Below are 24,853 nucleotides of genomic sequence, written 5' to 3' on the forward strand. Positions count from 1 at the left end.
ACGATTGAAACTTCCATCGTGGGCTGTTTCGTATTCCGCAGTGCCACCCATCGATGTAAGATAAATCTACAACTAAAAAAAAACAATGGTCATATCGATAAATGTGAATGCGAACACTCTTTTACCAATCCGATAAAAATCCGCTAGTTTGGCCACCTTCGGGTTGGAGACAATAAACATTAGGAATTCAGATGCTCAGTTGCGCGGAACGAAGCTGGAAAAGCTTTATAAAACATAAGGGTGTTATGGGCTTTCGGAATCACAATTATAAGCGGCGAAAAGCTTTTTTCGGCGAGAGTATGTTAAAAATTAATCATACAAAATAATTTATTTTACATTATGATGAATAGTTGGTTTGATTAAAATGGTTCTTAATTAAATTTATGGCACAATCGTAGCATAAGTCACAGTGTAACGAAACCAAAAATTAATATTAATACATTAACGGACAGATTTTTTTTAAATATTTACAAAGTATATATTAAAAAATTACTGTATCGAATTTTGAAAATTGCATCAGACATTTTCCATGCTACTGTTTGATACTGATACTGTCACTAGTCAGTTCCAATAAAATTCTGCCGGGTAATTCGCGTTCAGGTGCGCTCCCGGTTACAAAAGGTGTAGGTACTGAAAGCGAAAGTTTCAAATGAAAAAAAAAAAAAATTTAACATTGCTTTTTCAAGATCACTGGCTTTCCATAACTTTTTTCCTTAAGTCAATTTATGACATGAAATTAATTGAAATGAATAACATTGTTATTTATGATTTAGCTTATGAGAACACTTTCGTCACTTTACTACACTCTACAGACAGTCTTTTCATTGTTTTGAAAGTTTATGATTTAGCTTATGAGAATACTTTCGTCACTTTACTACACTGCCGCTGCCGGCAAGTCTGTCCCATATGCAAAAACAACGAACCGAGAAAAACGGCTTTAAAGATTTTTATAAACTTTCGTGGATTTCTCGGTTGAAACTTTACCTTTTCTACTTCTTTCTTCACAGATATTAAGATAATTGTTGTAGAATTTCGTCCAATGTGTTTTTGATTTGGAAGTTGTTGATGCGGAGGAGAAAATAATGATGGGACAGCCTTGCGAGTATATTTCGCATGCGGATTAAATATACCCGCAAAGCTGTCCCATATTTGGCTTTCCTTTTGTCAGTTGATCATTTGATTCTTTCTATCTGCGCTGTATTATTCACTTTACTGGTTGTTTACTGATAAAAATAAGTTTGAAATGATGTTTATGACATGTTTAGATAGTCATAGATAAAGAAAGTTTAACGTAAGAATTGAGTGGGTCTAAAATAAAATGAATAAAAACGTTCCATGAATAAAACAACCTGTACCATCATATTTGGAAAGTTTTTCGGTCGATTATCTTTTAAGAAAGACTATAAAAACCTTCTAATGAAATAAATGCTGAATCAGAAACAGCAAAGTATCTTGGCTGCAAATATTTGATGAGAAAAATCAATTCAATATGACTTAAGCGTGTGCTACCAGGTACGGGTTTTTTGTTCATAGATTTTATGAAAGTCCAAGCAGCAAGTAACAGCATGACAAAAACCTAAAAAATGTGGCTTTGTAGCTGACTATTTTCCATGTTTTACAAAGAACAATTCAATAAGCTTATTATGAAATTTTAAAAAAAAACAGTTTGATGGAATTTACCCATTAGGCTAAACTTAGGCTTGTAAAAATTATGGAGATTGTTATTTGCAACTTTACTGTACCGTTTTCTCAAGTCTAACTTTCGCAATTTCAATGAATGCTTATTTTGTCGCACACATTGTATGAATATTTGTAAAATTAACGTAAATTAGAGGAGCAATTTTGAAGCATTCTGTATAAATAGACATATGGGACAGCTTTGCGGGTATATTTCATATGGGACAGACATGACTTGGTATTTTCTTCATATATGTTGAGAACAAAGTTATGAAACTTTTTAGTCTAAATTGAAGAACTAACTGTATCTGAACGATTTTTGAGATAAACTGAAAAATGACGAAAATGCATATGGGACAGTCTTGCGAATAGCGGCAGTACACTCTACAGACAGTCTTTTCATTGTTTTGAAAGTATACAAACACAGTTATACAAAACCCTGTTTTAACGCCCTTGTGTAGTAGAGATCGCATAAGTTTCATAGCGTTGCTTGTACAAAGGTTCTTAAGTTTACGATTTGGTTCAAAATCTCGTTTTGAATATAACTTCAGGCGTTTAAGTCATGTGTTCGTATAATAGAATTCAAATAGTATTCAAATAACCTTAAAATATCAAAATTTCAGCGAAGAATTAGTTTTTAGTTCATGAATAAGGCGATAAGTTTTTTTAGCAGCCAGACCCTGGGTTGCCAGGTGCCCAGATTTGTCTGTAAAACCAAGACTTTTGACCCTTGGTCCAGATATTGGTCAGACACAGATTTTGCCCAGATTTTTGCTGAGAATGCCCAGATTTTACAGATTTTCAAAGTTGAGTGATGAAACCAATATTTATGCATCGGATTTGATCCGTAAGTGCCAGATTAGACTGAAATCTCGCTTGTATTCATTGGTATTTCACCAAGCATTTATTACCACTTCTTTTTTTAAATACGATCAACATGGTACGTGGTAGGAAACAGGGTTCCGAATATCACTCATTTTCAATGAATGTTCCTGATTGCACTTCGCAACTGAACGAATAGCGATCGGGTTTTGTTATTGATTGCTACTGGACCTATCCGATCATCGTTCGTTCTATTCATCGCTAACATATAGATCACCTCGCACGATGCTTGCTGTCAAAACAGTGCAGCACTATCATCCAATAGGAATCTCACCAAAGAGCGATGCATATGGCGAATCATGTTCGTCTAGGATCAGGAGTGAATGGTTCAGGAAGTGAGTGAGTGATACATTCAACCGATCATTAGCAAATGTTGTTTGTTTTTAAACATAGCCAATTAATAAATTTATTTGAATTTACAGCGTTTTTTACACTAGTAAGAATAAAATCAAATTGTAGTTGTCTTTGTGAGGGAAAGATGTTCACTTCCGCCGTGTTTTCGATTTCAAATAAACCAGGCGGATACTGAGTGAATGACATTCAGAATGGATCAGTTTGTATCTCACTCATCTCTGATATGCGATGTTTGCAAAATCGATGATTCTGAATGATGCGACTCGGTTTGCATAGGTGAGTGGAGCGCTGATCGAGATTGCATACCAGTCGGGCGAAGCAGTTGCGAGAGGCGCTTTCCAATTATACAGTCAGAATGTTTCAAATAAGAAACGTATCCTGAGTGTTTATTTTGATTGATTTTCTGACCATTGGTAGGAAACAGTGTCCTCAGCTCGAAAATAACCTGAATACCACAGGACAATAACACCCCCCCCCCCCCCCCCCCGGTCACATGTACCGTCAAATGTCTTGTTTAGTACCAAATTTGTGATCTTCCCTGTGCACAGACAAACACAGACTTTTTTTCAAAATTGCCCAGATTTTTACTCCTCAACACCTGGCATCCCTGGCCAGACCTGTCTACTGAGTATATCTGACGTATTCGTTTTTGTTGCTAAAAAAAATCTTCAATGTGAAACGAGACTGTCTCTAAAGCGTCGAGGTGTGCAAATTTAGTGATTTGTTTTCGATGTGTTCTATCTAAGTACATAACAAATTTTTTTCCCTATAGAATGTGACCGATTAATTTATCATTTTCTTACCGGATGTGTAATTCAAGGAATGAAAATGTTTCCTCATATTCGGATAGATTCAGACCATTGCGCTCTGCCATATTGGATCGTTATTTCGATTTGTTCCTGCACTGCATCTTCGTTTTCATTGATTGTGGCTACAGTCTGAAAGTGGAAAAGAATTTTTTAGAAAGGATTATACATAGAGCTACTTAAGCTGGGGCTTTCTAAATACCGGTGATTGGTATAAATTTAAACTGTTTAACATTATAAAATAACTTCTAATGTTTACCTTTAATTATCGATTCGATCGTTAACCTGTGTCGTTCGTCAGGGGGACTTTCTTCGATGGACTCGGAATCGTTCCATTTTTTCTTCAGCGAACTCTGTTCATGCTGCTTTCGCGCCGAAGGTGCAAACATACTGGCGGGCAGATTGTAGGAGCTCTCCAATGGTGTTAGGTTCTACTGCGTGATTTTCCCGAACGGCGTCAATGTCAGAGTTTACAGAGAAGTACACTAATTGTGGACGCTCCGTCTCTGTGGTGCGCATCACTGAAGCCGGACAGATTTGACTGTTGCTGCTTTTTATGATGGAACGACGAACGAAAGAAATACAATAGAAGTTATTTTGAAGTACTTACTCGTGTCAGCGCAATCGGTTCGGGGGTCGAGATCGATCGACCAATGGCCGTTGAGACGTGCTGCAGGACATGGCAAGAGCCGCCCATCAGATGTTGGATGTCCGGCACGGCGGACTTCGGGGCGCATTCTCGAAATCAGGACGACGTTCAATCAAAACAACGAGAAAAAAAAACAAAATCCGGACTGCTTTTGACGTTTCTCTTTTCGATTTCACCGGGATGCCAGACGCACTTAAATTTCCTAAATAGACACAAAGTGATTGTAATTGTAATTGTGCTTTATTGATTTAAAATTACATTTAGAATCTTAAAGAGGGAATCGATTAGATTCAATTTGATGTAAAATCCTTCCTGACCAAAATGAACCAAATAAGCTGAAAGAAATGGAAGCAGTCAAACATCGATATTTCATGAAGTTTTTTTTTAATTATTTTTCTTTCGCGGTTCTGATTTATTATTCTTGGAATAAATTCACCGGACCTGAATTATAATACTAAAAGATTTTAATTACCAAACTCATCCGGAAGGACGTTCTTCTTCATCTTTTAAGGAATTCGCATATCTGGGAAAAATTACGACATTGGAAGGTGCTGTTCCGAAGAGATGAATGTTAGAGTTATACACCGAAAATTAAAAAAATAGCGATCAACAGTGAGTTCCGATTCTGGTCAGCCTGATTCCGATAATTGAGCTTCATCTGTTTTTCGGAAAGCTGTCGCTTTCAATAAGAAAACAACAGCGACTTACCCATAGCTTTCTCCGGATATCGTCATCGGATCCGTTTTAATAGTCGGTCTAGGTCCACTATCGGTAGTAGCCGTTTTTGGACAAGACTATTGAAAATTAAAGAATCCGGTACTTTACGGCACTACGAAAACAGAACAACCGCTGTTAAAAAGTAAACATTTTCTTCTTTTTACCTCTCTTCAGAACGACCGCGGTTCGTTTCTTTACTGCGTTGCGGTACTCAAATTTGAGCGCAATAATTTGAATCAAATATACCGTCCTCTCATTCTACATTATATGCGACCACCAATTATACTTACCAGAAATTATTATTATTATCACCGCAATCTAAACACACAATCAATAATTCACAACCTCAACTCAACACTCGAAACCGAAACTTTCAAAAAATGGCGCCGACTGCATCCCGTTCCAGCACACGGTAAAACCAATCGTAAAAACATCGCGGTTATCAGAGAGAGACAGTTGCACTCAAAACTGCCAGAAACGGACGCTCGAAACTTGACGTTTTAGATGACATCGACTCTGGTTTACAGTTTTCGGTGTTTTTTTACCGAAAGTTTACGACAAAGCGATTTGTTTATATAAAAATAAACGAACTTCGCTAAATCAAGAATCAATTTACCGAACTCGGTAAAAACAAGACGTCATATTGATAAATTACCGAGATTTTTCGAATTACAGAATAGGTTCTGTAAACTAAATTACCGAACTCGGTAATTTTCGTTTACTGTGTAGTCATTTTTGAAATATTGTTTGTTATGCTCTTATCATTTTTTTTAATGTTGCGCTGGTAAAAAAAGAAAGTTTTTCTGATAGAAAAAAAAAACAATTAATATTCCAAAAAAATAATTGGCAAAACAAAGTGTCCAACTCAAAAATCAATATAATTTCGATAAGTTTCCATCGAGAGGCCCCGAATTTGTTTGTTTTGTGTATTTTGACGTTTCATAAACAACTGGCTTGGCTCTGGAGTATTCAAACAGGTGTCTACATTCGAATGAGTTGTAAAATATGGAGAACGTAAAAATTTCTGGTTCCATTCCGTTGTCCATCCGGAAACTGGTTGTTCGTGATGTCAATAACGGTCATACGCACTGGGAAGTGGCCAAGGACAAGAGCCCTCCCAACACGCCAGAGCTCCGCTCAATTGAGAAATACTGGGCTATTGTCAAGCGGAACCTAAAGAAGACCAAAAAAACTGCTAAGTACGAGCAGCAGTTCAAGGCAAACTGGCTTTCTGCGGCGAAGAAGGTGGACAAGGTGGCTGTACAAAATCTGATGGCAGGGGTTAAGCGTAAGGCCCGGCAATTCGGATTTGGAAAAGCGGAAGCCTAACTGAACATTTTTCCTGAATTTTATACTAATTATACTTGAAAAAGAAATTTAATTTGATTTTTTAAATAAACGATTTCACCGATTTACACGCGTTTTCCCTTGACCAAATTTTGACCGATCATTTGACCGATTTATGTGGCGCAAGTCGGGTGAGGAGCTCCAAGACCGCCATATCTAAGGAACAGTCAAGCACGGAGGAGGTAACGTGATGATGTGGGGGTGCTTTTCTTGGGTTGGGGTGGGCAGTTTGGTAAAAATTGACGGAATCATGACAGCTGAGTCATATTACAATATCCTGCGAGAAAACCTCGAGGTATCCCTCATTAAGATGGGCCTAGAAGAGCGCTTCGTTTTCCAGCAGGATAACAATCCGAAGCATACGGCCAAGCTGACGATGTCATTTTTCCGTTCCTGCCGCATCAAACCTCTTGAAGGGTCCCCACAAAGTCCTGATCTGAACCCCTTCGAAAATTTGTGGGCCATCCTCGATGCTCGGATTGATAAGACTGGTTTGACGAATAAAAACACTTATTTTGATGCCCTGGAGCGTGCGTGGGAAGAACTCGACCCACAACACTTGCACAACCTTGTTGAAAGTATGTCGAAGCGCTTGCAGGAGATGTTGAAGGCTAAAGAAAGCCATACCCATTATTAAATCGTTCTTGTTTGCCATCAGTTTGATTTATTTGAAGCTTTACTGATCTGGACACTTTATTTTGCCCCCGGTTTTTTTTAATTTTAACTGTTTTTTTTCTATCAGAAAAAAAATCTTTTTAACCAGTGCAACATTAACAAAATTTGAAAAGAACTTATAAATTATATTTTGAAAACATATTAAATAATTGCGTTGAATTTTCACCAGAGAAATAAAAGAAATGGAAAAAAAAAATTTGGACACTTTATTTTGCCCCTCACTGTAGTTCACTCAATGGAATTGGACTGTTGTTTCTCTTTGTCGGCCAATATGCATCTTCCAAAGCCATATTTGAAGTGAATATGCGACTTTGGGTTGCTTGGGTTGTCTACAATTAAGAAAGTATAGCATCTGATAGACAACTAAACTGAATTTTCTGGATTTCGTCTGGGGAGGGAAAAACTGTAAAAGTTTATTTTCTGGCGATTGAAATTCTGGGGTTTTTCATTCTGGCAAACGTTTTCGGGGAAATGGAGTACACCCATTTCAACTTATAACAGAAGTTAACTTTTGTCGTATATGTACACATTTGTCGATTTATTTCATCGCTTCTACCTACATAATTCGAATCCAGAATGATTGTTACGATGTAACTGCTTAGATCGAAAAACACATGGAACGAGAATTTATGAAGTTACCAAAATAATGGTTTTTGGATGATCTGGAATTTTTTAAATATAATTTCTCGCTCTATATTTTGGCTATAGATCCAGATTCAGAGCTCATCTTTATTTGTTTAATTCGGAAAATCAATTCTTTCAAATTCGGCTAATTTCTGTGATGTTTTATTTCATGTCAATCCTGTGTTTTTTTCTGTTGAGCTTTGGACTCTGATTTTAAATTCGTAATAATAAGTTTAGTTTAATGGCATTAATGACATTGATATTGAGTTCCTAAACAATCATTTTTCAACTTTTCAACAGACGAAACACAAAAACGAGATTATCATTATTGATCCGCAATACTATGTCAGGAAGCAAATCTACCTTTGTTTAAAAATGATTTCAATCTTTATTTGTACTTTCTTAATATTAAGTTTTTAATCATTTGTAAACGAATATATTCCAATAGCCCATGTTTGAAGTTCCTTCAACTTTGAAAAATTCACCAGCATTTCGAGAACATGCGCAATACAGATCCTTCACAGATAGACCAACCCTCAAATTTGTTAAGCCTGGTGGGAAAATTTCAAACATCGCCATCAGGATGAACTTTTCCCTCCGCTTTGCCACTTACGCAGTATGTTGTTGTTAATGGTTCAGCAGTTAGGTATATTTCGTGTTTTCCGTAAGAGAGCGAGAGGAGGGTTGAGGAAGAAACTCCATTTTCATGGGTTTGTATCTATTTTATATTGTCTGGCCGCCGAATCTCACTCCATCATTTGGCACATAAACAGTGCATATCGATCGAGGCGTGGGAAATTTGCAGATGTTTGTATGAGGTTGCTTGAGTTCAGGTACGAAAGGAAATTGATCGAAGTCTGCGATAGATTTGGAATGTTTGCTAGTTAGTACCTACTAAATTCAGAATTTTGAGCTCTGAATCCGAATGTCTTAATTCTAAATTTTGAATTGTGTTTCTTAAATTAGGATTTACTGCTATCCAAATGTGGAACCCCGAGTTCAAATAAACTACCAACATAGATTTAAAAAACTCGACAATCTTACAGGCTTAGTAAGAAATTCAAGAGAAGTGCAAAACCTTAATAAAACTCTTTTAATTTTCCATCAATTTATAGGGAACTAACTTAACACCTGTGTGCGTTGCATTCAGGAAAAATTGAATTGTATAGAAAGTCCTCTTTAATAAACGCATTGTCTTCTTTCCTCAAAGTGTTTAAACTTTTATTTTTTCTGTTATTAAGTGGAAGCGTTAGGAATGTTCTCTTGTAGTATAGGATTTATCCCCAAAAAATTTACGTTCAATACACTGTCTTGTAATAATCAAATAAATATACGAATTATTCGGTTTAAACTATCTTTCTGTTACAAAGCTTCCCACTTCTTAAGTGCGGGGGGATAAATTGGGCTTTTATATACGAAATCTTTGTTCTTGATCTAAAGATTTTTTGTTTTCAAACCTTGGTTAACCACTTTTTCTAAGATTTATCGATCGAACATTGGATAAGATTTCTCAAAAACTTCCTCTTCATTGGATTTCTTTTTTTTCTTTAGAATGTCCGATGATTCACAATTTCGCACGTTTTCTTTTCCAGATAGTTAACATGTAATCCAGGGAATGAATAAGGGAAAAAAATTAAATACAAATTTGCAATTAGAATTAGAGCTTAATTAAAATTATTTAAATTCCTCTCTTCCTTTGATGAAATAATTCAAATTATAAATTCGTCTCTGAAAGACTACTTATCAACCTTGAAGTTTTTAAATCGTCATTTGTAATTTTTAAGCTAGACCTCAAGTCCTCAAGAGCAAGTATTATTGACCATAATCAGTTTCCAGTATTTTTGTTTCCTCATGCTTGTTCAATTACGTACAACTAAGCAGGTAAGCTGGTTTGTTACGTTTAGTTGAATAATCATTACCAAAAGGCCAAAAGTTCAAGCATACTATCGACGTTGCCAAAACCAATTTAATTGACTTCAAACTTGCTTCAAATGGTGATACATTCGGGCAGTTACAAAACAGTTTCAAAAAATTTCAGGTTGATTTCGATGAATGATGACAGGCAGTGAATTACTGATTCCTTACACAAAACTTTTGTAATTTTTCATTATTTGGCCGGGCATCGACCAGACCGAACTGAGCGCCATGAAGAAATTTAAAAACAACAGAAATTATTTAGATTTCGTGTTATTCACATTGTAGATACATAAAGCGAATATGGTTGACTGGAATGAATTCCTTGGATTATAAACTGTCGTTTCTGGTTCATAAACATAAAAGATTTCGCCTCTTGATGAAAATATTTTCACATAAAGTTTAAGAGTTTCGAAAAAATGCAGATGGCTTTCAGTTCGGTCTGGTCGAATCCCTACCATTTATACCCCTTGATCTATGCAACGGCGTTAACATGTTTACAAATTAACCATGGAGTGATACATAACTCCACGTGGATGAATGTATGTTGCCTTCAGTTGCTTTTGTTAGACGCGTTGTTAACTTTACAAATAGGGAAATAATTAATCAAAGCAATCGAAAGATTCCATTTAGTTCAACCACGGTAGAAGAAAGTTTAGATACCGGTATTTCCCTAGCAACTCACTAGAGGCCGTAATGAATAATAAGAGAATTCATATTGAAAGGAATGGTTTCGAATTTCCTCACATCAAGTTTCACTAGGATTTGCGGCTTCGGTAGATCGAAAAGGATGGCAAGCGGAATGATGGTGGAGCATCTCCAAGAACAGCTGCTGGCCGTTTGGCGTGAAGTTCATGGGAAATTGAAAACCAAGGAGGTCTGAGTTTCAAATTTTCGAGGATGCAAAGCTAAGTATTCAGTTTTTCTCTTATTTATTTTTTAAGGCCATTTTCTCTAGTTAAATTATCAGATCTTGGAAAGGATTCAAATATGTGTCTTATATTTTTTAAATTTCCTTAATAATGAAAGATTTGAACTTAAAATAAGTTGGGACTGCGTTGGACTCCCAATTTGAAGGTATGATTTTTAAATGACGCACTTTTATCACTTTTTGTAAAAATACAATCCACAAACAATAGTGTACTATAGATTAAGTTTGTCTGTAGATCAAGGTTTTCAATCAACAACGAACTCGAAACATGCGCGATGTTATGAAGTGCCTTTTGACTTTTTCGATTGGTAGGTGTAAAAATAGCCAGAACATGATAGGATTTTTATTCTAAGTGTCATGCCAGTGTGTCATCAGTGATTAAACTATGAAAAAATTATGACAAATGTAGTAAAAATATGACCAAAATTTGACATTAAAATGAAAAAGAGACAAATGTGCTAGAATATGACAAAGTTCTGTCAAAACGATGACAAAAATATGATAAAATTTTGCTAAATTATGAACAATGGGATAAAAATATTAAAAAATTCTGACAAAAATATGTTAAAAAATGTCACAACTTGTGACTCACAAGGATAACAAATACAACAATAAAATGACAAACACTTGACAAAATATGACAAAAATACATAAAATATGATGAAAAATACGTCACAAAAATATGACAAGTGTGATAAAAATATGACGAAATAGTTTTGACAATCAAATGAAAAAAAAATCTGACAGAACATTAATTACAATACGACAAATAAAAAAATTGCAAAATTATGACAATAAAATGACAAAAATCTGACAGAACATACAAAACTTTGTAAATTTTTTGTCATATTTTTTTTGTAATAGTTTTATCGCATTTTTGTCATATTTTTGTTATTATTTTGTTATAATTTTGTCATATTTTCATCGCACTTGTAATACTTTCTGTATAGTATTGTCAGAGTTCTGTCATTGTATTGCCAAATTTTGTCCTGTTTGTCATTTTTGATTAGTTATTATAGTTGTCGATTTTTTATCACATTTTTCATATTTTCCATAATGTAGTCAAAGTTTTTTTTCGAGTTTTGTCTATATTGTTATTTTTTTTCCTTATAGTTTGTCAATATTTTTTATAGTTTTGTCAGATTTCTTTTTCATTTTGTTGTCAAATTTATACCATCTGTCATATTTTTATTTGTTTTTCATTTTTATATTTTGGTCATGGCTTTGTCATTTTATTGTCAAATTTTTCAAATTTTAAATATCATATTTTTGTCATAATTTTTTCACATTTTCGTCACATTTGTCATATTTTTTTAATTTTTTTTTTTTTTCATAATATTGTCATATTTTTCCATATTTTCTATATAGTTTGGTTATATTTGTGTGCTCACTGTGTTTGTACCCTTGTAAACTGTTCAATGATAAGTACCAGACACATTAACATTTTAATTGAAAATAAGAGTTTTGATTCTGTGAAAAAAAGTGATAAAGTGATGTAGACCGTGGTAGACCTAAGCAAACAATTTTAAACATACAATACTAGTTTGATTCCTTAAAGCCTCAAAGTATTAGCCGTGTCAAATAAAGAAATTACAAAAAAAAAGAGTTTCGATTTTTTTTAAAAACGAACACAAACACATACAGGATCTCAATGAAACTTGATGTTTCCTCGAAGAGATTTCTTTTTTCTTAACTCTAAGCGTACATCTTTCGAGGATATGATGGCTAGCATCTTACAAATGCTAAAACCACCAACCCACCGAAAGTGTACTATGTATGCCGTGACCGGGATTCGATCTCATACCCACTGGCTTAGAAGACTTGAATGCTATCTTCTACGCCACGGGCTGCGGCAAATTGCTAAACATGTTTGCCGTTAGGCCGGAAAAATGTTAAATTATTCTTTTATTAAATTCTTTATTGCCAATTTGAAAACTTCTGCGAAGTTGCAAACAGTAGAAAGTGCGAAAGTCAAACTGTAGAAGCTGGTAATCGTGCAATTTTGTGCAATGTAAATGGTACGCAAGTTTGTTTCATGTAAGCTTTTGAACAATGTGTTCTAATTTATTGAAAGTTTGTATCATTTTTCATCTCCCTCCTTCCTCGCGATGTTTCAACTCCAAGTGACAAAAAAGGAAATGTGAATTTTTCCGGTCTTATTTTAAATATTAGATCTTTTTTTTTTTTGTTTCGATTATAGTCGTTTTACCATCTTTGTGGCATTCGCGACTTTATCAACGTTACAGTTGGTGGATCGTTATTGAAAAACTTATCCGGTACAACTGTGTTCGATGTTTACTCTAGGGCTCGAACTCACGGACATCTGCTCAGTAAGCAACTGACTTGCCAATTGAGCTATATCTCAAGCCCTTTATATATTAGATAATTTATGTAAAAATGTAGTAAAACAAAAAATTCGAAGTGTTTCAACTCATTCGAAAAAAAAAAATGGTCTAGATGTAAGCAGTCTAAATCATCATCAATCAAGGGCTGAGTTTCAAATTTTACTGTTATCAGTTTGACATAACCTCAAAACGTACTTTTAACCAACTCGTACTTTCAAGCCACCTTACTCTATATTCCAAAATATAATCAATGGATCTTTTATCTTTCAATTGCGTTTGATTTTTGCCAAAGGTTAGGGTTCCCTGCACGAAGGATCAAGTTCCATTTGATAAGAGATCAAGTCTTTTTTTTAACTTCAAACAAGACCCTAAATGTATCGTTCAACGGAAAATCTTCTAATTTGTCTGCGGAAAAAATGCAAAAACGCTGAGTTGCTTTTTTTAAAAAAAAAAAAAAGGTAAGATGAAAACAAGAAAACAGGATCAAGTTTCCCCATTCTCCCTGTTGTGGGTTGAGTTAATTTCGGATAGAAATTTAGAAGACATCTCGTCTAGTTAACGTCCAAACTAAAAAAGGACCGTTTATTTGGTCATACCTAATAAATACAATTTTTCCCGCGAAAAATTATATACAATTGAACACAAAAAACTGAAAACTAGCAACACTCAGCAAAAACACAATATGGCAATCATCTTGAAGGCTAACATGTCGCAAGCTTTACGGTGATCATCTATGTCGAGATCGATCATACCGGCCCACAAAAACGAATGTTTTTAAACTGGTAGCCCTACATTTGTTTTGTTGTCGTTCTTTACACTCATGAGCACTGGAATTTTCCTGGGAATTTTCAACAAACTAATCAACAGGTTTCCTCGCAGCGATATGGTAAGCACGGTTCAATGGGTCAATGAAACGAAGCCTTGTTTCGAAGGGGTCAAACAGTTGGCTCCCACATCTTGGAGGCTGGTATGCGCCGCAACGGGATTTGGATTGTAGCAAACAGCAGGACTTGGTGAACCTTGGGACATCGAGAATTCCGGGACAGGTTGCGGCTGCTTTCGGTTAGTATGGTTTTGTTCTGGATTAGATATGTAACTTGGGCCAAAGTGATCAGCATACGGCTCACTAACTTCGAAGTACATCCATCGTATTTTCGAAGCTAGTACCGGCTGGCAGACAGTACGGCAATATTCCGGATGGCTGATATTCGACCATGAATACCAGTACCATCCATCCGGATTCGTATCACTGATCGGGAACAATACAATATCGGATGGTAGGTGGTAGGATGGGTACTCAGGACTAGGGAAGATTCGAATCCAGTTCTTTCGGAACGCGGGACTTACTGGGGTGCATAACTGCACAACATCAGCACTCTCCATTACAGTAGTTTGATCGTCGAGGATTGAATTCAGGTTCGATTTGCAGGAGGGTGGCTTAACGCTGAAGCAGGAGCATTGTACTCCCGGCGAAAGTTACCTCATCCTGGTCACGGCACCAATGTTGTGGGTTGAGTTAATTTCGGATAGAAATTTAGAAGACATCTCGTCTAGTTAACGTCCAAACTAAAAAAGGATCGTTTATTTGGTCTTACCTAATAAATACAATTTTTCCCGCGAAAAATTATATACAATTGAACACAAAAAACTGAAAACTAGCAACACTCAGCAAAAACACAATATGGCAATCATCTTGAAGGGCTAACATGTCGCAAGCTTTACGGTGTTCATCTATTTCGAGATCGATCACTCCCTTTAACTATATGTCTGTAAACCTAGTGTTTAGAACATTTCGAAATGGGCTTTAATTATTTTCAGTTGCTTGATACATATTTTTTAATATCTTTATTATAGGGATTTTCAGCTTTCAGCTGGTTCATCTCTTTGCTTGATACTTGGTCAATCAAACTCGGTCATTTTTACTAAACCCCATTTATTCGTCAGGATATTACACACAAGTGCAAAAAGTTTCTCAAACTGGTGCTTCCTACCCTTTGCACGAATCTAATGTGTTCGGTCGTCAGATGTTGTGCAGTTGGTTTCAATGATTATGGACCATATTGTGGCAACCAGAAAACACGCTGTCATCCGGTGAATGAATTTCGGGTGGAAAAGTAAACCATCAATCTGCCACCGCTGGAAACGCTCACCAAATTAGCCACGGTAAACGCTTAATTTAGTTGCTCTATTCATCCGCAATTATGATTCCGTGATCCAGCTGGAAGGACCACGTATGGATCCTTCCACCGATGACGGCTTAGATTAATACGAAAGCGATCAAACTGATGTGCGTCCCTTAAAACGACTAAAAAAAAGTACGGAGGGGAATGTCCTTTTCGTGATGATTCGTTCGCCATGGTTTTAAAAATTCGTCACGCTTCATAGCGATTTCGTAAACAACAGAACCATAGAAGTGACACGTTGGTCTTCTCCCCTGTATCTAGCAATGTTTGTCTAGGAGGATTTTTATTTCCGAAGACTTCGAACATATTGAAATTCTCACTGGATCACGTGATATGAGAATCGATCATTCCTTTCCTACACCATTATATAAAATTTTGAAAAATGTTGTTATTCTTTGCCCAAGGAACCTACCTCGAACGATGAACTTTTTCGGGGGCTCCTTAACGGGTGGTCGTTTGACCCCATTCACACCCGGTTCGTTGCCGTTTTTATCCTTCCGAAGCATTTCGCCCAGGAACGAAATGTAGCTGATGGCCAGCTTGAGCGTATCCACCTTGCTCAGTCGTTTCTCGTACGGAAGTGTCGGGATGTGAGTGCGGAGACCCTCGAAGGCTTCGTTTATGCTCTGCATGCGGCGCCGCTCCCGTAGGTTGGCCGCCTGCCGCTGTTGGGCCTGCTGTGAGGCGCACTTTGGTCGCCTATATTTGGAGGATCGGCTCGAGTAGATGCTGCAAGAAAAAAAAACCGTTTTATTATTCGAATTTTTTAACCTTAAGTTAAGATAACTGCATTCCAAAGATTGATACCGTCAACTGGGGCAACATGCAACACTTTTCAACTTCAATGGCTTCTGAAAAACTCACGTCCACAGATAATCATACTCTTTATGCATCAAAAGTTTTAAGGTTAGTGGAATATCAAACTGACGTAGTCAGAAAAATTATTGGTTTCTTCAGTAATTTTATTTTTTCTAAAAATATGTGATTTTCACTATATTCAGAAAAGGGGTAACTTGCAAAAAACTTTAATTTTAATGAAAATTCTAATGAAAACGTATGTAATTGATGCCATAAAAGCCATTTACACCAATTGCAGCAATTTCTGGTTCTGTTGAAACTAATTTAATTAATTTTTTGTGAATAAAAAGATATTGCATACATTTAGGGGTAAAAAATACAAAAAAAAATCCACTAGCTGAAAACATAAAAATAATTGTTTGGATGAATGAAATTTCAATTTTGACTAATGCGTCATGCAAAACAATCATATTCGAGCATATGGAAATGAGATTTACAAGGTGTCTCTTTGATTTACATTTTGTTGCATCTTACCCCAGGCAGGTAACTGAATTATAAAAATATTTATATGAAGAAAGTTGGTGATCGTTCGAAAAATATTTTTACACCAACAATGTTAGATTAGGATGATTAAACAAGTAAAAAGTTTGTAGGTGATATCATTAAGCCAATCCTTCACACTGGGTAATGTTTTTTTACGGCATCGAAAAATGTTAAAATTTGTACATTTATTGGTAGATTTTTTTTCAATTTTGAAACAAAATGAAAAACTATAAAATACTAGCTTAAGATGTGAACAATGATGTCATGTTTTGTATTCATTGAAAGATAACTCGATCTAAAATTAAAAATTATATCAGTGCTGTGGTATACAAATGTTGCATTAAACCCCGCTGTTGCATGATACCCCGTTTGACGGTATTCTACACCTTGAAAAGGCACCCAAGATTTTTGAGCCAAGATTTAGAACCCTTCATTTGATCTCCCGGTTTGCGTATTTGGTGGGGCCGTTCAATAGTTATTACTTTCAATCCCCCCAAGTAAGAGAAAGTAATATTTCTCAAATCTTACGCTTTTAATTCTTTGAAATTTTTTTATGTTTTCCTTAATGAGACTTGAATAATAAAAAATTAGATATCAAAACAACTTGAAAATTTATAATTTAAATAAAAACCTAACATGGCATTTAAAAAGCAAAATAGATTGAGTACATAATATAAGATTGCTTAACTTGCACATTGTTGAAAAAAAAGCAAAAAACATAAAATTTTCAAGAAAATAAGAAGTTTAGGGATCTAAACTATAGCAGAAATAAGCGCAGAATGTGGTTAAAGTTTATGTTTTTCATAACAAAAAATGCTGAAATCGTGCTAAAATAACACTCTGTAATAAATGAAAGAATTATGGCAGATTTTTTAAAAACAATGACGTTGTTAACAACCAAACATACTTTTACACATTACAGCATGAAATTACAAAATTTGTGGACCTCTTTTTAGTAAATCGTGTATACTGGTGGTGTAATTTTTCAAATATATCAATAACCTAGAAGGTGAATTGAAAGCGCTACATATTCATTGCTGTTAATTTTAATGAGAGTATTCTAAAAAAAATGCAACACTTTTTTTGTGAATAACTTTTGATTGCATGGATGTAAATTGATGAAATTTTCAGTGAAGTTGGTAATGTAATGTTTACTAATGCTAATTTTTGTGATGTTTCGTCAAGTGGTTTTTAAGATAGCGTCCAATGAATGAATATATCGACTTTAATTTTCGAGCAACACGTGCGTCATCTATAATGCATACTATGAACCATTTTTTTTTTAAATCAAGGCTGTTTTTGATAACGTTTACTGTTTCTGAAGCTTGACCTCCAAATTTTGAATTTGGTCGAAGTTGTAACAAGCTTATTGTCCTTCTTCGGCACAAAAATAACATAGGATTAGTTGCCCTACTTTGGACACTTTAAGCGATGGTTTTCAAATAATCATGTTTTTCGCATAAACAAACAGGAGATTAATATCTTTCAAAAAGTTTATTTAAAGTTCATGATCTTATCTGCAAGCTTCAATGAGAATTTTCAACATAGGTTTCTCCGTTATTGAAAGATTTGCAAGGCTATGGATGATCAAAATTTCCATCTTTGAACCTACTGTTCCTATTTTGGTACTGTACTGGTACCTTTCATTGGACCTATAACTAAAATTCCTATTAATAGTATGATTTTTCGAAAATTTGTAAACAATTTCATTAAAAATGTAATCTTTATTCAAATATTTTCTTAAAAAAGTATAACAACTTTTAAACGATTAGAAACACTTAAATTTCTGTTGTGTATATTTTAACAATTTCACTTCCAGTCATCTCTATCAGCAAAACAATAGCTGAAACTTTTTTTGTGTTTACTTACTTGTAGTTTATTTGCGAAAAACTAAAAAAATATATAGAAATGTTCAATTTTGGATCTAAATTATGCCTCAATTAAAAATTCGCACCTTTTTTGATTTATTTAGTATTGAAACAAAGTTTTGGTGATTTCAGGTCTAAAAATGGAACATAAAACTCGAAAGTCTCCTATATTTGGAACCTTCACTAGTTTTCCGGTTTTTCCATTGATTTTCATTTATTTTAGGATTCGCTCTACTTTTTCTCAACACGCCCCTCTAATTGAGCTGTCTGATTTACCACTGATGAGGAGATACTATTTTAAAAACATTGAAATTTTAATCAGAAATTTTTTTTTGGCAAAAAGCGGTGTGGTTGGATTCAGGAAGAATAAGAGTTCATTGTATCCATTGCAGTATTTTTATCCTTTGCTAGCAAAATAACTAATTTACATTTTAGGACTAAAGTAGGTTCTCGGTCGAGTCGCATTTGGAGGCCAGTCTTCTTTGTATTTTCAGACATCCATCGTGTTAATCGTTATTCATATTTTCGGATTTTCGGAAATCTCACATTTCTCTCACTTCATGGAATCAATAATCTTCACTTTTATTCAAACTTTAGCTTACTATTGGGACTTCTTTAATCATTTAGCATGTAAACTTTGGTCGAAAATTTAATTTCCTGCTGTTTTTGGGTCTCCCTCTGGGACTTTTCTGGATTTTGCTCATGGATTTATTACATTACGAGGAAGCTTCACTGAAAATTTCATCAATTTATTCACAAAACAAAACATAGTTATTCACAAAACAAAGTCTTGCATTTTTTTCGAATACACTCCTTATGAAACAGTTGTCGTAGAATGGTATACATATATGAAGTCGTTTCGTCACAATTCGTTAGTTTTTCTCACTAAATAAAATCAACATTTTCAATAAAAAAAACTTTTTAAGTAAGTTATGATAAAATGTAAAGATCAAAATGACTTTCTAAAAAGTGGTCATTTTTTTATAAATCAATGATATAAAAGAACTTAATGCAGTTACCGAAAGCTCACTGGAAAACAGTATTCTATCACTTTTAAATCAGTCTTACACAGAGAAAACTAGTACAGTGAGCGAAATAAGAATAGCACCACTATGTGTTTTGCTTGTTAAAATATGAATGTTTGTAAATCACCAAAATTTTCTTCTATAAATTGTTTTGAATTGTTTAACGGATAAATCAAGCATAAGTTTACTTTTTTTGGACGTTGCAATTGGCGTTGAGGACCAAAACTATGAAAAAAGGGTGCGAAATAAGAATAGCACCACTTGTGTTTATCAACAAAAACAGATTATTTCTAAAGATTTACTGTGTAAAAGTGAATAATAATGCTTCTACAAATTATTTGAATAATTTACTGCATTTCAAGGAGTTTTCTAGAATTCCAAAGATTTTCAAAGGTTTAAAAAATGATGTTTTAAGAGATGCTCTTCTAGAACTACGGAATTTGATATTTGAGCTGTAATTCTTTATCAAACTACTTACTTTCTTCGTTTTAATGACGTGAAATTATAAATCAAACATTTTCGATTTATTTTAAATAAGAAAAAATCAGGTTGGAATTAATAAACTTAGATTTTTTTTCAACAAACATCACTTTTTCCAGTTTCAAGTCATAGACGGCAGCACTATCTTGCCGTTTAATCCAAATTAGGTCTCAATATTGATTTTGCAGATTTATTTAGGCCCATATCCATCATTTCGGGGTAGTTTTCCAACACAGTTTTGTCGGAGTTCACGCTGCAGAAACCTTTTTTGGATTTGCAAAAAAAACACCAGCACAAGAATATAACACCGCCAAAATTCCTGCTCATCTCAACTTCCGATTCAATTTCAAATCATACCAATAATACTGCTAGTTATCTGGTTCGTCAAGCTCCATCGGAAAGTACAAAATTATTCTGATTATTGGTCCAAGAAATTCACTTTTATGGGTCCTTGATGAAATTCTTATTTTGTGATATTGTGATCTTAGAATTTCCAAGGCGGTCACACGGTACCAAGTACTTATTTCTTGACCAAAATCATCCAGCACACCTGAATTAATCCCAGATATTTGAAAATGGGCATCAATTCGGTTTAATTGCGAGATAGTGCTGCCATCTATGACTTGAAACTAGAGAAATAGCGTTTGACCATTTAAAAACATTAGTATTTTTGAATTTGAAGCCTGATTTTTTATTCAAATTCAGCATCAAATCTATGTTTCGTCAATTTGCATCATACTTATGAATGATAATGAAGAAATAAAGCAGTTTGATGAAGCATTACAGCTCAAGTATCATATTTCTTAGTTCTAGAAGAGCATCTCTCAAAACATTATTTTAAAACCTTTGAAAATCTTTGAAATTCTAGAAAACTCCTTAAAATAGAGTTATCTATTCAGATAATTCGTAGAAGCATTATTATTCACTTTTACACAGTAAATTTTTAGAAATAATCTTGTTTCTGTTGAAAAAACACAAGTGGTGCTATTTTTATTTCGCACCCTTTTTTCATAGTTTTGGTCCTCAACGCCAATTGCAACGTCCAAAAAAAGTAAACTTAACCTTGATTTATCCGTAAAACAACTCAAAACAATTTATAGAACAAAGTTTTTGTGATTTTCAATCATTCATATTTTAACAAGCAAAACACATAGTGGTGCTATTCTTATTTCGCTCACTGTACCATTGATACAAAGAAACTTCAACTTTGAATCAAAATTCAACTGGTCTTTGAATCTAAATCTTATTTCTTAGTTTTCAAATATCAAATTTTTTTTTTTATCGAAATAATGTAAAATCATTCCAGGTCGATGAAAACAAATTTACGAATTAATGTATTGTATTTCAATTTCAAAGAAAATTATTCGTGCCAGAATCAATGAATAAATTGCATGATTTTGATACCATTTTCTTTGAAAATTTTCAATAGCGTGAAGGATTTTTAGTGAGTTTTTCTTTGAAGTTAACTTGAAGTGAATTGTTAATGTTTTTAATTTGTATCAGGTCAACTATTCAGCCGATGGCGATTGGGATTCGTTGAGACTAAAAACTCAACTCAATCAGTTTATCAGTTTTACATTTTAAAGGCGTATTTTCTCCAACTCATCCAACTCTCCACTCATATATTATTTTATTCATAACTTTTAATCAAGGCATTTTACCATTCTTATAGCATTCGTGTAACACTCATACATTATGTTTCTGGTGCTTTGATTGGTGGATGATGGCTATAAGCCGTATAATGCAACAATCAAAATAATCGATCATGGAAAATAAATGAAATAAAAACACCGTTACCAGGAATCGAACTCGAGTCTTCTGATAACCTCTCCAACACCTTATCAATAGGTGAATCGTGAGATGTAAACTAGTCAAGCTTTTGCTCTATAATTCAGTCGACTTCATCGAGTTGAAATCGCTGCTAGATTCAACGGGAGAAAATGCTCATCGTGCCCCGATCAAGTGTGCTCTATTTGCCCCGAGTCAACATGTAAAAGTAAAAACGCGTTTTAAAATTGATTATTGTGAAAAATCATGAGTTTAATGATGGTGAAAATTGACGAATAATGTGTCATCATGTTGCAGTGCGTACATTATAGATCAAGATGATTTAACGATCATGAGAGCTTATTTTATGGTGCTCAAAAATTATAATATTTTCGTCACTTGAGAACTTAGTTGATTTTTCGATATTTAATAAAAGGATGAAAATATAACTACGCATTCGGTTATTAGAAAAGCTTACAGTATTCATAACAAAGCTATGACTAAAAATGGTTATTTAACCCAACAGAGTAGTACCCTAATTCCAAATTCTGATGATAGTTTTTTCTTCAGTTTTTTACCATTACTTTTGAAAAACTCAAACACAAAGTGACATTTCTTTAATTCTTCACTCTACAGACGTCTGAGTGACTTGAAAATAACAATTGGTCACTCTAACTAGTTTAAAAGTCTTAGTCAGAATAATGCATTTTAAAATGATAAAATTGGAAAGACCTGAAATCGTCGACAGACATCACAAAATAACAACAATTACTGCCCACTATATTAATTGGAAGAAAACATTATTAAATTTACAAGTTCTCAAAATTAAGTATTTAATCAAATGAAGGATTGATAACCTAAAGAAAGTAAAATAAAATAATTCCAATATTAAAACTACAATTGTTTGAATGAGAACTGTGTCTACTTTTAGGTCTTTATTCCGAACTAAGGCATTGAATCATCTTTATAAATTATCCTTACTCTTTGAGACCATCATTATTCTCCTGATCGCTGTTGAATCCACAGAACGAGTCGCTGTCTGTCGTATTTTCATCATCTCCCAGGAAGTAATCCGAACTATTCGAAGTCGTAGAATCCACATTGATTCCCTGCAAATGACCACTGTTGTGATGGTGATGATGATGGTGGTGAACGTGATGATGACTCTGGCTCTGACCATGATGCTGCAACGCCGCCGGTCCATCGAACAAATGTCGGCTCATGACGGCCTCAAAATCGAACGGATCCATCGAAAACATTATGACTAGGGGTATTCTAATTCCTTTACACTAAGCGGTATTAATTTATCACAATAACTGACTAGAAAACTGTGTATCAAAAGAGATCCTTTTGAATGAACTTTTTTTTCACATGGTCGCACGTGACATTATTTTATTTAGCTTCACACTATTCACTAATCGGGTGCGCTTGTGCACGTGGCTTAAACAATTGGCACCACAATCAAACGATTAGCCATCTTTTCGGTGCCACTTGTCGGGTGGCTCCAACTTTTTTTCCCACAGCAGACACGTGTCGATGGTTTGTTCACTTCCGCCCCGACGGAATCGAGACAGCAAAATAAGCGCGTATTTCCACCGCGCGAGCTATTGCGATGTAAACGGTGGAAACGTTCGAAAAGGACTAACAGTGATTCCGCAGGAAAACCGTTTATCTCGGAGTGTGCAGCGAGTTCATTTTCGAATTTTTCGGGTGGGGTGGTAGCACACTGAATAGGGGAATCAATTTCGAAAGCGTGTTCATCCATCCTTGTACATAAACGATGTCACAGCAGTACCTAAAATGGATGAATGATTCATTAGAATGAATTTGAATGAAAAGTGCCTGAAGAAATCTAGCTACAAACATGATTTTGAGACGAATTGGTGATATCTAGCTGTTGAAAACCTCGATACAAATACGGATTGACTCAATATACAAATCGGAAACATAATTTTTGGCTACTTAGGTTATAAAAACTAATTATTGAGGCTTCTGAAATATCCAAATCTGGTTTCACATTTACTGTGCACCTCTTATTTTGGTAAGACGTTATTTTACATTTCTTAAAAATTCTCATATGTAGACGGAAATTAAAAAAAAATCCACCCACACGATAATTTACATAACTTTTTTCATAAACACCTTAATTAATCGCCAATCTCAGAGGCTATAGGTTTACGGTAAGCTTGCCAGATTGCCCGGTTTTATCCGGGTTTGTCCGGATATTTGATGCAAAATTTCGATAAAGTCCGGTCCGGCCCGGTTGCCCGGATATCGTGAAAAAAGTCCGGATATTGCCCGGATTTTTTCACAATTTTCACAAAGAAACCAAAAAAAATCAAAGTTTTTGAGTAAGTTTCGGCAAAATCGATTAACGGTATGAAAATTTTCAACGGTTGTTTCAAATAATTTCGCTGTTTTACTTTTATAAACCTTTAAATATTTAAGTGTTCCAACAAGTTTTTGGAAGTCTGCAATTACATTAATAAAATATTAATTTCAATTTTTTTTGCATTTTTTCTTTGCTTTTATGTATAATTACATCTAAATTTTGCCCGGTTTTTGCCCGGTTTTTATATTTGAAAAAATGAAAACCTTGCCCGGATTTTGCCAGGTTTTTTAGAAAAAATGCCCGGAATTGCTAGGCCCGGATGGGAGTGGAAAAAATTCTGGCAACCTTAGTTTACGGGGAGATCGAAGTTGTCATCGGTTGAGAAAGGGGAGATAAGGGCATAACGAGAACCCGGGGCAAATTAAGCACTCCATTTTTCGAAGAATGTACGAATATTCTCAAATAAATTTTCATTATAACTGTTTTGTAGTTTCTAAAGTATTAATTTTTCAGCAAAAAAGAAATCTCTTTACCATCTTTACAGAAATATTAAAAAAAAAAACCAACTAGGTTCTCAAGTGACAAAAATATTATAATTTTTGAGCACCGAAAAATAAGCTTTTATGATCGTTAAATCATATTTAACTAAACGAGACTTATCTTATGCAATTTTTTCAATGATTTCAGAAAAATGTAGGGGAATTGAGGGTAAAAACAGCCATAACTCACTATTTCAAAGCGTGCGGTGGCTCAAACAGGCTCCATTGGATTCCTCGTAAAAAATTGCATAAGATAAGTCTCGTTTAGTTCAAAATTTTCAAGTCCGATCATGGTTTTTCTGAACTTTTTGAAAAAATGAAAGGGAATTGAGGGTAAAACAGCCATAACTCCTGTTTCCGATGTGTGCGGTGTGTCAAATAGGCTTAAATGCATTCC

At 34.6% G+C, this 24,853-nt stretch overlaps 1 protein-coding gene and 1 long non-coding RNA gene across 2 annotated transcripts in view; both read right to left on the reverse strand.

The window, feature by feature from the left end:
* LOC129757070 (pancreas transcription factor 1 subunit alpha) overlaps positions 1–23,238 on the reverse strand; it is a 31,525-nt gene extending 8,287 nt beyond the window's left edge. The window contains exons 1-2 of the mRNA XM_055754191.1: positions 22,567–23,238; positions 15,517–15,833 (exon numbers count right to left, since the gene is read on the reverse strand). Of these exons, the coding sequence (XP_055610166.1) occupies positions 15,517–15,833; positions 22,567–22,844 (595 nt within the window). The 5' untranslated portion in view covers positions 22,845–23,238. The remainder of the gene's footprint in view (positions 1–15,516; positions 15,834–22,566) is intronic.
* On the reverse strand, positions 372–4,768 carry LOC129757071 (uncharacterized). The gene is made up of 4 exons (XR_008739604.1): positions 4,330–4,768; positions 3,979–4,269; positions 3,717–3,851; positions 372–630 (listed from the first exon to the last, which is right to left on the reverse strand). It is a non-coding gene; the product is annotated as an uncharacterized LOC129757071 (long non-coding RNA).
* Positions 23,239–24,853: the final 1,615 nt, after the last annotated feature.

Source organism: Uranotaenia lowii, chromosome 3, assembly GCF_029784155.1.
Source record: "Uranotaenia lowii strain MFRU-FL chromosome 3, ASM2978415v1, whole genome shotgun sequence".
Taxonomy (NCBI): domain Eukaryota; kingdom Metazoa; phylum Arthropoda; class Insecta; order Diptera; family Culicidae; genus Uranotaenia; species Uranotaenia lowii.